General features: G+C 43.3%; 1 protein-coding gene across 1 annotated transcript in view; it reads left to right on the forward strand.

The window, feature by feature from the left end:
* Window positions 1-13,395, forward strand: part of npr2 (natriuretic peptide receptor 2) — a 94,564-nt gene that overhangs the window by 18,820 nt on the left and 62,349 nt on the right. Inside the window, exons 3-5 of the mRNA XM_026174420.1 lie at window positions 4,716-4,829; window positions 5,044-5,179; window positions 6,555-6,649. Coding sequence (XP_026030205.1) covers window positions 4,716-4,829; window positions 5,044-5,179; window positions 6,555-6,649 — 345 coding nt within the window. The remainder of the gene's footprint in view (window positions 1-4,715; window positions 4,830-5,043; window positions 5,180-6,554; window positions 6,650-13,395) is intronic.

Raw genomic sequence — 13,395 nt, forward strand, 5'->3', positions numbered from 1 at the left:
TTACCGGCTCCAGTTGGTTCAGCTCCCTCGACCTACGCAGCAGTTACTGGCAGGTGGAGCTAGCCCCCGACGCAAGGCCTAAGACTGCATTCACCATTGGACAGGGGCTGTGGCAGTTGAGGGTCATGCCATTTGGGCTCTGCAATGCACCAGCGACGTTTGAGAGGCTGATGGAGAGGGTGCTCGTGGATATCCCTCGTAGCCGCTGCGTTGTGTACCTGGATGACCTGTTGGTGCACGGTGGCGACTTCGACCGACAGTGCACTGTCTCACCTGAGCGAGGTCTTCAGTGCCATCCAACGAGCTGGGCTGCGGCTCAACCCCGTGAAATGCCGGCTGTTGGCGAGCAAGACCACGTTCTTGGGCCATGTGATCAGCGCTCGAGGTGTCGCCACTGACCCCGCAAAAGTGGCTGCGGTCCGGGACTGGCCGACTCCCTCAAACGTCCAAGAACTGCGGAGCTTCCTGGGCCTAGCCTCCTACTACCGTTGGTTCATCAAGGGGTTCGCGACGATGGCCAGCCCCCTCCACCGCCTGACTGACAAGGGACAGCTGTTTGGCTGGGGGGGATGCCTGTGCTGCATCTTTTGCATAGCTGAAGGAGGCCCTCACCAGAGCCCCAGTCCTGGCCTACCCCGACGCCCGGCAACCTTTCATTGTGGACACTGATGCTAGCAATGTAGGAGTCGGGGCGGTCCTTTCCCAGCAGGACGAGGCTGGAGAACGGGTGGTGGCGTACTTCAGTCGTGCCTTGGGGCGAGCCGAGAGGAACTACTGCGTGACCCGGCGGGAGCTGCTGGCCGTAGTGCTAGCGGTGCGGCACTTCCAGCCATATCTGCACAGCTTCCTCCTGCGCACTGACCATGTATCTCTGACTTGGCTCCTGAACTTCAAACACCCAGAGGGGCAGGTGGCCCGCTGGCTGGAGGTCCTTCAGGGTTATGACTTCGAGATCCAGCATCGGGCAGGTCGACAGCATGGCAACGCTGATGCCCTCTCCAGACGGCCCTGCGTAGCCGTCGAGTGCCGCTACTGCCTGTGACAGGAGGAGCAGGCCCAGGAGGTGCTGGGGGTGGCTACTGCTCAGGCCACAGCCAGCGGAGGGGGGTGGCTCCCATTGACAACGCAGCAGCTGAAGCGGGAGCAGGAGGCCGATGCGACGTTGGTTCAGGTGGGGGCCTGGCTGGAGGCGGCGCAACGCCCCGCCTGGATGGGGGTGTCGGGACAGGAGCCCGAGGTGAAGGCCTACTACTCCCAGCACAACAATCTGGAGACCCACGACGGCCTCCTGTACCGGAGATGGCGGGTCCCTGGTCAGGGCAGAGATCTCCTGCAGCTGTTGGTGCCTCGGTCGCTGCGGTCGCAGGTGCTTTAGCTGGTCCACGGCTCGGTGGGGGCAGGACACTATGGGGAAATGCCAAAACTCTCTGCCGCCTCAGGGGACGGTTCTACTGGCCTGGCTGTCGACCGGATGTGGAACTTCATGTGCACTGCTGGGGACACCTGCCACGGCAACCAGAAGGGCCCCAACTCAAACGCTCCACTGGCCCCCCCTTCAGCCAGTAACCTGGTGGGCCAAGGAAAGGGGGGTGTGACGTCCTAGGGGCAGGGGGCTCACACTTTTTCCGCAGGTGAGCTTACTTAAAATGACCAAGTCAAAAATGATTCTACCCACTACAAAAATCCAAAACATTATACTTAGTTATAAATAAATTTTGGAGGATTCTTTATATCTACAAGTGTTAGACATGGCAATACCGCAATAATCCAATATTTCCACAACACAATTTAACTATTGTAATTTTTTGTTCATTACCTTGAGTTTACTCTGTATTGACCTTGGGCACTGAATGAATCGCCAGGATGGCATAGTCCTGGACAGTAGTGCTGACGGCCAGGTTTAAGAGACAAAAACCGAGAGCTAAAAATTGGAGTAAACTCGTGGACTAGCTTGTCAGTTTTTAACTTACACTTCGCGCCGCTGTTTGCGCTATGACGCAGCGACCTAAGCGTCAGAAAAATTCTCTGTCATCTGATGGCTGTCCCTGTATCATCAAGTGACGGGATGGGATTGATTAGGCTGGCATCTATTTTTAATGCCATTGGCGATCTACCAATACTTACCTTTGCGATCGACTGGTCGATCGCGATCGACGTATTGAGCACCCCTGTCCTAGGGCCTTTCCCTGTCATGGAGTCAGGGAACTGGTATGTGTTGGTGGCTATGGACTATTTCACGAAGTGGCCAGAGACCTACACGGTGCCGACCAGAGGCGCAACAACGACGGCGAGAAGCTGGTGGAGAGATGTTGACACCCGTTTGGGGTCCCGGCTGAGCTCCACAGTGACCAGGGGCGTAACTTCGAATCTAAGGTCTTCGGGGAGATCTGCCGGCGACAGGGGGTGGAGAAGACGAGAACCACACTGCTCCACCCACAAAGCGATGGCTTGGTTGAGTGCTTCAACCGCACGCTGGCCACCCAGCTTGCCATTCTCACCAGCCGCCACCAGCGGGATTGGGACCGACATCTGCCCCTGGTCCTTTGGTCGTATCGGACCGCGGTGCAGGAGTCCAGCCAGTGCACACCTGCCGCTCTGATGTTTGGACGGGAGCTCCGGACGCCTGTGGATCTGGTGTTCGGGTCCCCCCCCCGAGCCGGAGATTGATGGTGGGCCAGAGATGGACTACTACAGGAGGCTGAGGGAGCGGCTGCAGGTGGTTCATGACTACACCCGCCAGGCCCAGGCCAGCTCCGGAGTACGACAGAAAAGAGCCTACGACACCAAGTGCCGAGGGGGGTTTTCATGCCTGGCGACAAGGTTTGGGTGTACTGCCCGGTTCGCAAGAGAGGAGTGTCCCCCAAACTCTGCAGTCACTGGCAAGGGCCGGCGGAGGTCGTGGAGCGGCTAACAGAAGTGGTGTACCGTATCCGCATGCTGGGCCCGGGGCGCATGGTGGTGTTGCACCAGGACAGGCTCTCACCGTACCGACCGCTCGCTCCGGCGGATGCCGGGGCAGGGGATGATGGTGGCACCCCATGTTCTGACCCGAGTGACTTTTCCCCCGCCGGTCGAGACTGGCTGGTGCACCAAAAGAAGGCACCTGGACATTTGCAGGACTTTGTGTGGGGTAATGGGGTCGTCGGGGACGACTGACCCCTTAGGTGGGGGCTATGTAGCGGGTCAGGGCTGTTCGGGGCTCTGTTTGTGATGTTTTGTTTATGTTACCATAGTGACGGGTGACGCCCTCTGGCTGCGACGGTGTGTCCTTCCGGGGTCAGAGGGCGCCCTGTGTGTTGTTGTTGCTGTGCTGTTGCCGCGCTGAGCAGTTAGCTAGCGGCAGTGTTCTTCTGCAGATGTCAATAAACGGCTGTGCTCCCTGGCTAGCTCACGGGAAGCAAGACCAAACGATACCTCCGTCTCCTCCTTGTCTGAGCTCGCCACAATACGTAACGGCGGTACATGTATTCCGTTACTCCCCAACACTGGCGGTAACACTCAAACAGTTTATTTTGTTACTTGCATCATTGAAACACAAGCTAAGTGTGTCTTTGTGACACTCATTTTGGGCTTCATTTATTACCATGAATATACTGTTTTCACAGGACTCTATGAATGCTAACTGTAACTAAGTACACACCACCAAACACTTATCTTGTTGACTTAATCTCTTGCTTAGATTGTGGGGGAGATATTCTAAGATCTTAAGATCCGATCAAAGCATTTCAGCCATGTTGAAGTCTGGGTCGTTGCAACACCTTCAGTCATTCAGCCATTCTGTTGTGAACCTACTGCTGACGTGCTTGAGATTATTGTCATGTTGCATATCTCAGTCTGTGCCAAGCTTTAGCTGTCAGACAGATGTCCTCATATTTGACTCTAGAATCCTTTGATATACAGAAGAATTCAAAGTCGACTCAATGACTGCGAGAGGATCAGGTCCTGTGGCCACAAACAAGCCCAAACAACCACCACTGTGTTAACTGTCACCAAATCTGATGCTGTGTATTATGGCCAAACATCTCCACTTTGGTCTCATCACTATTCAAGAACTCATGTTGTTTGTTAAGATGCAACCTAAGCTGGATTTGTTCAGTGTTTCACTAATATTTCTCTTAACAACTTTAACGGCGTTTCTTTTTGTATTATCACAGACTGCATGTTTAGGTGGTTACACATTAGGTAACTCGGGGTATTACACAGCCAAGCTGTTTTAATTTACATTTAGTATGTGTTTCTTTCTAATTTACTATGATAGAATTGCTACAGCCAGGGAATGAACAGCTGAATATTGAGCTAGATTGAGTCAACTAGGACTTTAAGTGTTCTAAAAGAGGGTCTTCATGTCTCATTTCAGATATATACTATGGACCTACTTGGTTAGTGCATTCATTGTGGAAGGATGATGTTGTCTCCGATTAAGCACATCAAATTGTGCGCTTAGCAGAAGTGATGATTGACACATTTGATCGTGATTGTTATGGTCACTGTGCTTTTTTTTTTTTTTTTTTTGCAAAAATGTATTAACTTCTTGTAACCCAGCACATATGTAATGCTACAGTTTTTCACAGTGAAGATGACTTCAAACAATGGCAAAACACATCTAAAACATTTTGATCATCCTAAGCACACCATCAATGCTCTTGATATTTTAATATATCTCTCATATCTATCTTCACTCTTTGTTAACATTTCCGTCTTTGTGCTTCCTCTAGTCTGTTTTCGTCATAACGTACCGGCCTCCTGATAATCCAGAATACAAAGACTTTCAGAAGAAACTCCATGCCAGAGCTCAGAGGGATTTTGGTGTGCACTTGGAGCCGTCGTTGGTAAGTTATCACCTTTAACATATTTGTGAGTTCTGATTAGAATCGTAACCTGCTTAATGTTTTTTTTTTTTCTTCAGATATTCTGTGCAGAAAAAAATTGATTTGCCCTGTGTCATTGTCAGCACTTAATGATAAATGATGTTTATTGTATTATTGAATGTTTAAAAGGGCCCAGTGTAATATCCACATGCTGCTGTTTGGTCTCTTCTTGCAGATGGACTACATCGCTGGCAGCTTCTATGATGGTTTTGTACTATATGCAATGGCCTTACAGGAGACACTGGCAGAGGGGGGAGCCCAGAATGACGGCATTAACATCACAATGAGGACACAAAACCGCCAGTTCTGGGGTGAGTAGATTTCTGTAAATTTGTAACAACAAGTCTTTCAGAGGTTTCAGAAACTAAAAGACAGCGACAGTGAGCCTTTCTGTCGCTGTTTGATCTTGCATCTATCGCTGAATGTTCATGCATGAGACCTAATGCAAAGTATGGATTTAGGTCTCCACCACCACTTTAAACACTGCCATTCATTTCACCCTAAAGCCGTTACTGCACTTCAGATAACAGGGAACAGTACTCGCTGCGAGGCCAAGTGACCAGCTGCACATTATCATAAAGCACCGTTGAACCCAGAATGCGATTAAAATGTGCCCTTTCAACAGCATAATTACAGCATAATTGAACCGTTATCACACAACACTCCTGCTAATAGCCATTTGATGCTTGATGTGCCCGCTCACACACTTCCTTGTTTACTTTATCAGCTGCCAGATCTGCACTCATATCAAATGGAAATAAGCAGAACAATAACAGCGTTTTTGGGGTCAAAACATTCGATGAAAGCTCTCATCTTTCTCCTCTTGTTGGTTTTTTTGTTTTAGTTTATGTGCAGGCACTCAAACGGTGCTTCAGTTGTGTTGCAATTCTCAGTTTTTTTTATTAGGACTATTCATGTGTGGTAGATTTTCCAGCAAAATCTTAAAAAACTCAGTGTCCTTGTTTCCAGATATTTGAACCCTTATGAAAAAAATCATTATTATAATATCCATAATAATAACTTTATCCAAACAGTGAAGCACTTTATAAAAGTGCTATGCAAAAAAAGTCCCATATTAGGTTAAAGAACATTAAAGATTAAGGAAATGCTAACCTATAGAAATTTGTTTTCAACAGTCGTTTAAAAGAAACAAGATGATTAGCTGGCAAAGTCCACATTTTTCTGTTGTGGGGCTAGTTGATGTACCAGAGACCCAGCTTTGAATCCTCGATGTCACAGTTTCATTTCTGTTACTTTTATTTCATACATCATTGATTTAAAACATTTTGAATTTGGACCATTTCAAGCTATCAGTGGTGCCTCTGTGGTTCAACAAATGCACTTCTTTTGTTTAGAGGTTACACAAAAGGCTTTTGGTCAGGAGAATACTCAGCGTAAAAGCTGCAAATGGAGTTCCCGTCATGCAATTATTATATTAAACACAAGTCACGGTTACGGTTAGGATTTTCACACTTGTTGTGCACTTTTCAGCAAAGGATTTATTGCTGTTAGTCTGACTGTTGCTTATGCTATTTCCTAGTTATAAACAATTTAGAGAAAGTGCTGTCTATGAGCATTTGAAAGAAAAATATGAAAACTCCTGTGTGCATGGTTGGCTTGTTTTAAAACACCACAGATCGCGATCCACTGTCAAATCTTTAATGTGGCCGTTCTTCGTGTTTTCAGGTGTGACCGGACTTGTTTCCACAGATGAAAAAAATGCCAGAAATATTGACGTTGACCTGTGGGCGATGACCAACCAGGAGACAGGGGAGTACGGGGTAAGTCATGGTTTTATAGTTTCATTGAGGGTTTTGAAAGATATTTTAGCTGCTCATGAAGATGTTAATCTGTGACAACACCTTATTGGATTTTACTGTGATAAGCCCTCAAGGCTTGGTGAAGACTCGGACTAAATTTGTGCATTTTGCACAGTAGGGAGATTTAAAGATTTAAAGATATAGGAAGTGCTTTCCAACATATGGCACGTCTATGACAGAAACACCTAGAGGCACACAGAGTATCAGAGCTGCCACAGTTATCAGTGGGATTTGGCACAGTTTTATTAGGAATTAACTGGGCTGACGATGAGTGTTTAATACGTTTCACTACCAAACAATCATTTTCTCACAAACCCATTTCATCCATAAACTTTTATTTCTCAGTTAAACCAGTTTTTGGCACAGTGTAGTGAGCAAAGACTTATGATGCATACCAACTGGTGTGGAGAGACATTTGTTGCATGTTCTTCCCCAGCTCTCGCTACCCTCATTTCTTCATATCGCTATGCAGTTGGCTTGCTAGTGAAGGCAAAAAACACACTCCAAACTTGGAAACTCCAAACTATTAAAACTTGTGTCATCAGCTGGTGCCCTAGCCATGTTTACTTTCTAGCAAATGGAAAAAAGTAAAAGGTAGGGAAAATAGAGGATTTAATAGGGTGTGCACAGATTTGTCTTCTTCTGGTGCTGAAAAAGTCGAGATTAAACTTAAACTGTCCTAATTCTTTTAAGGCTTCTATATTTAATTTATTATCAAAGTGGTTTACTTTTTTTATTAGATAAAAGAAAAAAACACAGGTAGCAAAGCGTTATAGCTTCTTCAAAGTATTTTTAATCCTTTACATCATCATTTTAGTTGTATAATTTCATAAAAGATGATATTATTGTAACGAAAATACAGCTTTAGTACTGAATTATTATAAATAGTGTCATTTGGAGTCATCACATGACAAAAGTTCTTAATTGTACTTTTCATTTGAACTTTTTAATTCAAAAATGTTTTTGTTGATATACTAAGGTTACCATCTCTTTCTCTAGATAGATAGATTTGCTGAATATACATATTATGGCTGGGACTGAACTAATAATACCAAAGAGAGTGCTTTCAGATTCTTTTAAATAAACCTTGTCGTTCTTTCTACTGCAGTGTTTTTGCATGCAGCAAGCTTCACTGTGGTTAATATGGTGATTAATTTTTATTGGCTTATCCCTTAAATAAACTGCCTGGGAGAAGAGTCACAAGCAGTTTAGTGCAGAAATACTGTAGTGAATGCAAAACAAATTCATATTTTATTTAATATTCAAAGTTTATACGTTTGCCTCCTACAAAATAGTCCCATTACTGAACACTTTTGATTTACACTTTTGAGGTTTCAACAAAAAATGAGATGTTGACACCAAATTATAAACAAATTGCAGACAGCGAGAGACTAATTTACTGAATGTGTCGCTAATTACTGTACATTTTCCCCAAAATTCTTCTCAGCATTATGTGCAGTTTTAAACCACAGCCTTTCCTCATGTTTGGCTTTAGACGCAGTGAAATAAAATGTTTGACATCATGCACGGAAAGTGGTCTGTTTGTTAGATATTCTGGGGTCTTGACCTCTCTAATGATAAGATGCATAAAACCTCAGTTCCCCCAAACAGTCCGATGAAAATATTTTTGTATGTTGTGCTCTGCAAACACTGCTGTGAACGGTTCCAGTGTGTTTTTTTTCCTCCCTGAGGGCAGAATAAGTGGGTTAGCTACACATGACTTCAATTAGAATTTCACAGTGGTCCTGAGAGGCTGTCAGTGTGACTTCCTGGTCTCATTTATCCCTGGGTTGTAATTGGTGGATTCATATTGACCAGCAGGCTAATGAAAACATCACATGAGCAGTTTTAGGTTTCAACCTTAACAATATAAAAATCTATGTTCATCTTTGCACAAGGGGAAAAATCCCTTTAAGAAAATAAGAAACAGATTTTTGTAACTGAATTGAACATAGCTAGAAGTTTTTTGTTGATACATATATGAACAAAAGGTATTCTCCTCATCTTTGATTCAGTTGTTTTCAGTTGCATTGTCACAGGTGTATAAAATTAAGCACTTAGCCATGTCAAGCGTTAAAGAGAATATTGTGTAAATCCATCAACCCTCCGCTAGCTCAATAATTGCAACATCAGCACAAAAGCTGAGCGCTTGGAGCGTCTCGGCATGGGTTCCCAAGGGTTAGCAACTCCTGTAGGTGCATTGTGTAGGTGGTCCAATGATTTTGTCTATATATTGTATCAGTGGATTATGGGAAACGGAATATTAACTAATATTTATTTTCCACTGAACAGAAACTCTCGTATAAACAAAATTTGTTTGTGGAAGTGTTCTTGTAGACTTCCGGTAGGAGAAACCAAGATGGACGTGTAGTTGGGAGTCTGGCAGCAAACTTTTCTAATTAACCCCCCAAATTCAAGAAGATACACAATTATTCGTGATTCTTGACTGGGATGAGTGGGGGTAAGAAGACGAGAAGTCACAAAAAGCGAGCAGCATACCAAGAATATAAAGAAATGGATAACTCTGATCAACGGCGGGACTCCGAGAGTGTTAGCGAAATGTTAAAAGACATCAAGATGGAGCTGCAATCATTTCGCGCTGAAAGTAAACAAGATATGCTAAAAATTAGAGAAGAGTTGAAACAAGACATGAGAGTTGAGTTGGCATTATTGAAAACAGAAGTCTATCAAAGCATCTCTGCAAATACTGAAAAAGCCAACACACTTGAGCGTAAATTGACAGAAGCAGAGACACGAATAGCGGAAGCGGAGAAATTAAACGCAGCCATGAAAGATGCTTTAATCAAAGTTATGGAAAACTACAAATCTATACAAAGAAAGATGACGGATTTGGAAGGACGATCCAGGAGGAATAATATTCGACTTTACGGAGTCCCGGAAGGAGTAGAAGGTGAATCGATGCCACAGTTCGTGGAAGATTTATTGAAAAAAGCTCTTTCATTGCCACAGGATATGAGACTACGGATACAACGAGCCCATAGAGCGTTGACGGGAAAACCGGGTCAGAATGCGCCGCCCAGGTCAATAATAATAAATTTTCAGGAATATATATGTAAGGAGGACATCTTGAAAAGAGCCTGGGCTGGCAAAGTGGAGTATGAAGGTCAGCATATATCATTTGACCATGATTATGCCACAGAGGTGGCCCAGAAACGTCGGGAATATGGGAACATCAAAAGGGCATTGAAAGAAAAAGGCGTCAGATTCCAAACACCGCTGGACAAAATTCGTATCCATTGGGATACGGGTGTACGAACCTACGGCAGCGCAAGGGAGGCTGCGCTTGAGCTGAGAAAGAGAGGATACACTGTGCAGCTGCCAGGAGCAGATTCAACGGATTTGGGACCGGAGATGGAGCATCTTTTACGAGCAACAGTGTGGCAGTGAATCGGCGCAGTAAGAGGATAATACAAGCTGCTCTCAAGACATGAAGATCTCATCTATGTCACTCAAGGTATCGATTATTTTTCCCACGGGATTACTTAACTTTAGAACTGTGAGTCCTCAATTATTCTCTACCCGGGGTTTCCCCCTTTCCCCCTTTTTTTTTTTTTTTTTTTTCTTCTTCTCCTTCCTCTTCCGAGAGTGACAATCTATTCCTAAGTGTGAGAACAACGATCAAAAAAAGAGCACCTACTGAATAGTTTAATACAAAGTAGACTTCGCTGTGACTTTAAATATCGCTGCCAGAGATCGTTGGACTTTTGGATGTGTGAAACATTATGTATCACCGCCAAGGAGGGGCCCTCTGTGAAGAGACTTTCTCCTCAGCCTGCCAACGGGGATTCGGGGTGGGAAGCGTTCACCCCAACGTGGAAGTCGGGTGTTATAGGGTTTGTTTGTTTTTGTTTTTGTTTTTTTTATTTTATTTTGTTTTTATTTATTTATTTTTTTTGCACTGTTGTAATAGTACATGGTGGTTGGCCAAATGTCAAGGCCACAATTTTTTGTTGTCTGGAGAATTACGATCTACAATCGCGTGGATTACATGCCTTTTAATAATATAAAACTGGTGTCACTGAATGTGAATGGTCTGAATAACCCAATCAAAAGAAGTAAAGTGGTAACAAAACTCAAAAAAGAAAAGGCACAGGTAATATTCTTGCAGGAGACTCACCTGCCCCAACAGGAACATGAAAAATTGAAAAGATTTGGTTATAAAAATACCTATTACAATTCCTACAGACAAAGTCAGAAAAGAGGAGTAGCTATTTTAATAGCAAACTCTGTACAATTTGAATGCCACAAAGAAGTGTCTGATAAAGAGGGTAGATACTTACTAATTAAAGGGAAATTGGAAAATAAACTAGTTACCCTGGTTAATATCTACGCCCCACCAGGAAGTAAGAAAAGTGATTACCAAGATTTATTCAATTTAGTGACACAAGAATCTGAAGGTCTGGTGATATGTGCAGGGGATTACAATGTTGTGCTAAATCGGGATATTGACACTACCAGTGCTGCAACATGTAAACATCGTCTGTCTAATTTTATGAATACAATATTACAAGAGGTGGGACTGATTGATGTATGGAGAACACGTAATCCTCAAACCAGGGACTACACCCACTACTCTGCACCTCATGCCACATATTCGAGAATTGATTATTTTCTAATTAATATTGAAGAACTTCATAATGTTACAGATTGTAAAATAGGTGTGGCAGATGTCTCAGACCATAGTTTGAGTAGTCTAGAAATCCGTCTCGATAATAGGAAAATACATACAGCATGGAGACTTAATTTGGCTATTTTAAATAGGGATGAACATGTTAAGAAAATTAAAGAAGATATAAAAATATATATAGAAGACAATGATACCGGAGATGTGAGCCCAACTATACTTTGGGATGCATTAAAGGCAGTCTTAAGGGGAAAACTCATAGCCCTAACAGCAGCACAAAAAAAAGCGCGACTGGCCCTATATAAAAATTTGATAGAAAAACTTAAACATCTGGAGAGGGAACATAAACTACTTAAAAATCCTGAAATTCTAGAAGAAATATCAGACATCAGAAACCAAATTGATGAATTACTAAAAGAAGAAGTAGAAAAAAAAGGCTAGGTATATGCAACAAACCTATTACGAATCAGGGCCCAAAGCAACTAAAATACTTGCCAGTAGACTGCGTAAAAAGCAGAGATCAAGGATTATTGATAAAGTAAGAAATTTGGATAGTAACAAATTACACTATATGCCTAATGAGATAGAAAATGAATTTAAAAAATATTACACGAGACTGTATTCACAACCGGCAGCCGCAGACCTTGAGACAATAAAAAAATTTTCTTGACCCGCTGGATCTGCCCTCCATAGGAGATACCCAAAACAAGTTACTGATTTCACAGATTACAGATAAGGAACTAGATACAGTTATTGCCGAACAAAAAACAAATAAAGCCCCAGGAAGCGATGGCTTTCAGGCTGAATTTTACAAAGTTTTCAAAGAAGAACTCAAGCCACTTCTTCTATCTTGCTTCAACTGGACTCTGAATCAGGGAATAGCTCCACCATCATGGGGAGAAGCTATTATAACAATCTTACCCAAAGAAGGAAAAAACAAAGACTACTGCAAGAATTATAGACCCATTTCCCTCCTAAATAACGACTATAAATTGTACACTTCGATCATTAGCAAAAGACTCCAAAAATTTGTACCAGATCTGATAGAAGTGGATCAAACTGGATTCATCAAGGGACGTCAGGCACAGGACAATATAAGGAGTCCTTCACATTATTGACAATGCAGAAAAAACGAATATCAGTACTGTGTTAATTAGCTTAGATCAAGAAAAGGCATTTGATAGCGTAAGCTGGCTCTTCCTATTTGGAGTATTGGAAAAATTCGGGTTTAAGGACAGCTCAATACAATGTATAAGGACAATCTATAATCAACCTACAGCTAGAATCAAGGTGAATGGTAGTCTGACAGATAGAATTCGGCTATATAGAGGTACAAAACAGGGCTGTGTCTTGTCACCAATTCTTTTTGCTTTATATGTTGAGCCACTAGCACAAGCAGTGCGACAACATTCAAAGTTGGAGGGGGTATCCCTTGCTGGACAAAAACACCTTATTGGATTGTTTGCTGATGACGTTATTATTTTTCTACGAAACCCTGACAAGTGCTTCCCAATTTTGATGCAACTATTCCATACCTTTGAATACTTATCAGGCTATAAAATTAATGTATCCAAAACACAAATTCTATCATTCAATTATATACCCTCCCAAAAGATCAGAGACGAATACAAATTAAATTGGCACTCGAACAACATGAAATATTTGGGCGTAACCTTGAAAAAAACATTATCAGATATGGCGGACATAAACTATAATCAGGTGGAGGGCAACATTAGAAAAGATCTAGAACGGTGGTCGGCAACACCTACAAACTTCTACTCAAGAATCCAAATAATAAAGATGAATGTTCTCCCAAGACTGTTATACATGTTTCAGTCACTCCCACTTCCTATATCTCAAAAAAAATTCAAAATATGGGACAAGATGATATCAAGGTTTATTTGGGGTGGGAAGAAGCCCAGAATAAGACTAACAACACTGCAACTCCCGAAGCGCAAGGGAGGGATGGCCTTGCCGAACCTAAGGGAATACTTCTATGCAGCCCAACTCAGACCACTTGCTGGTTGGTGTAGACCAGAATATGAGGCAAGATGGAAGGAAA

The sequence above is a fragment of the Astatotilapia calliptera genome, chromosome 7 (genome assembly GCF_900246225.1).
Source record: "Astatotilapia calliptera chromosome 7, fAstCal1.2, whole genome shotgun sequence".
In the NCBI taxonomy this organism is placed as follows: Eukaryota; Metazoa; Chordata; class Actinopteri; order Cichliformes; family Cichlidae; genus Astatotilapia; species Astatotilapia calliptera.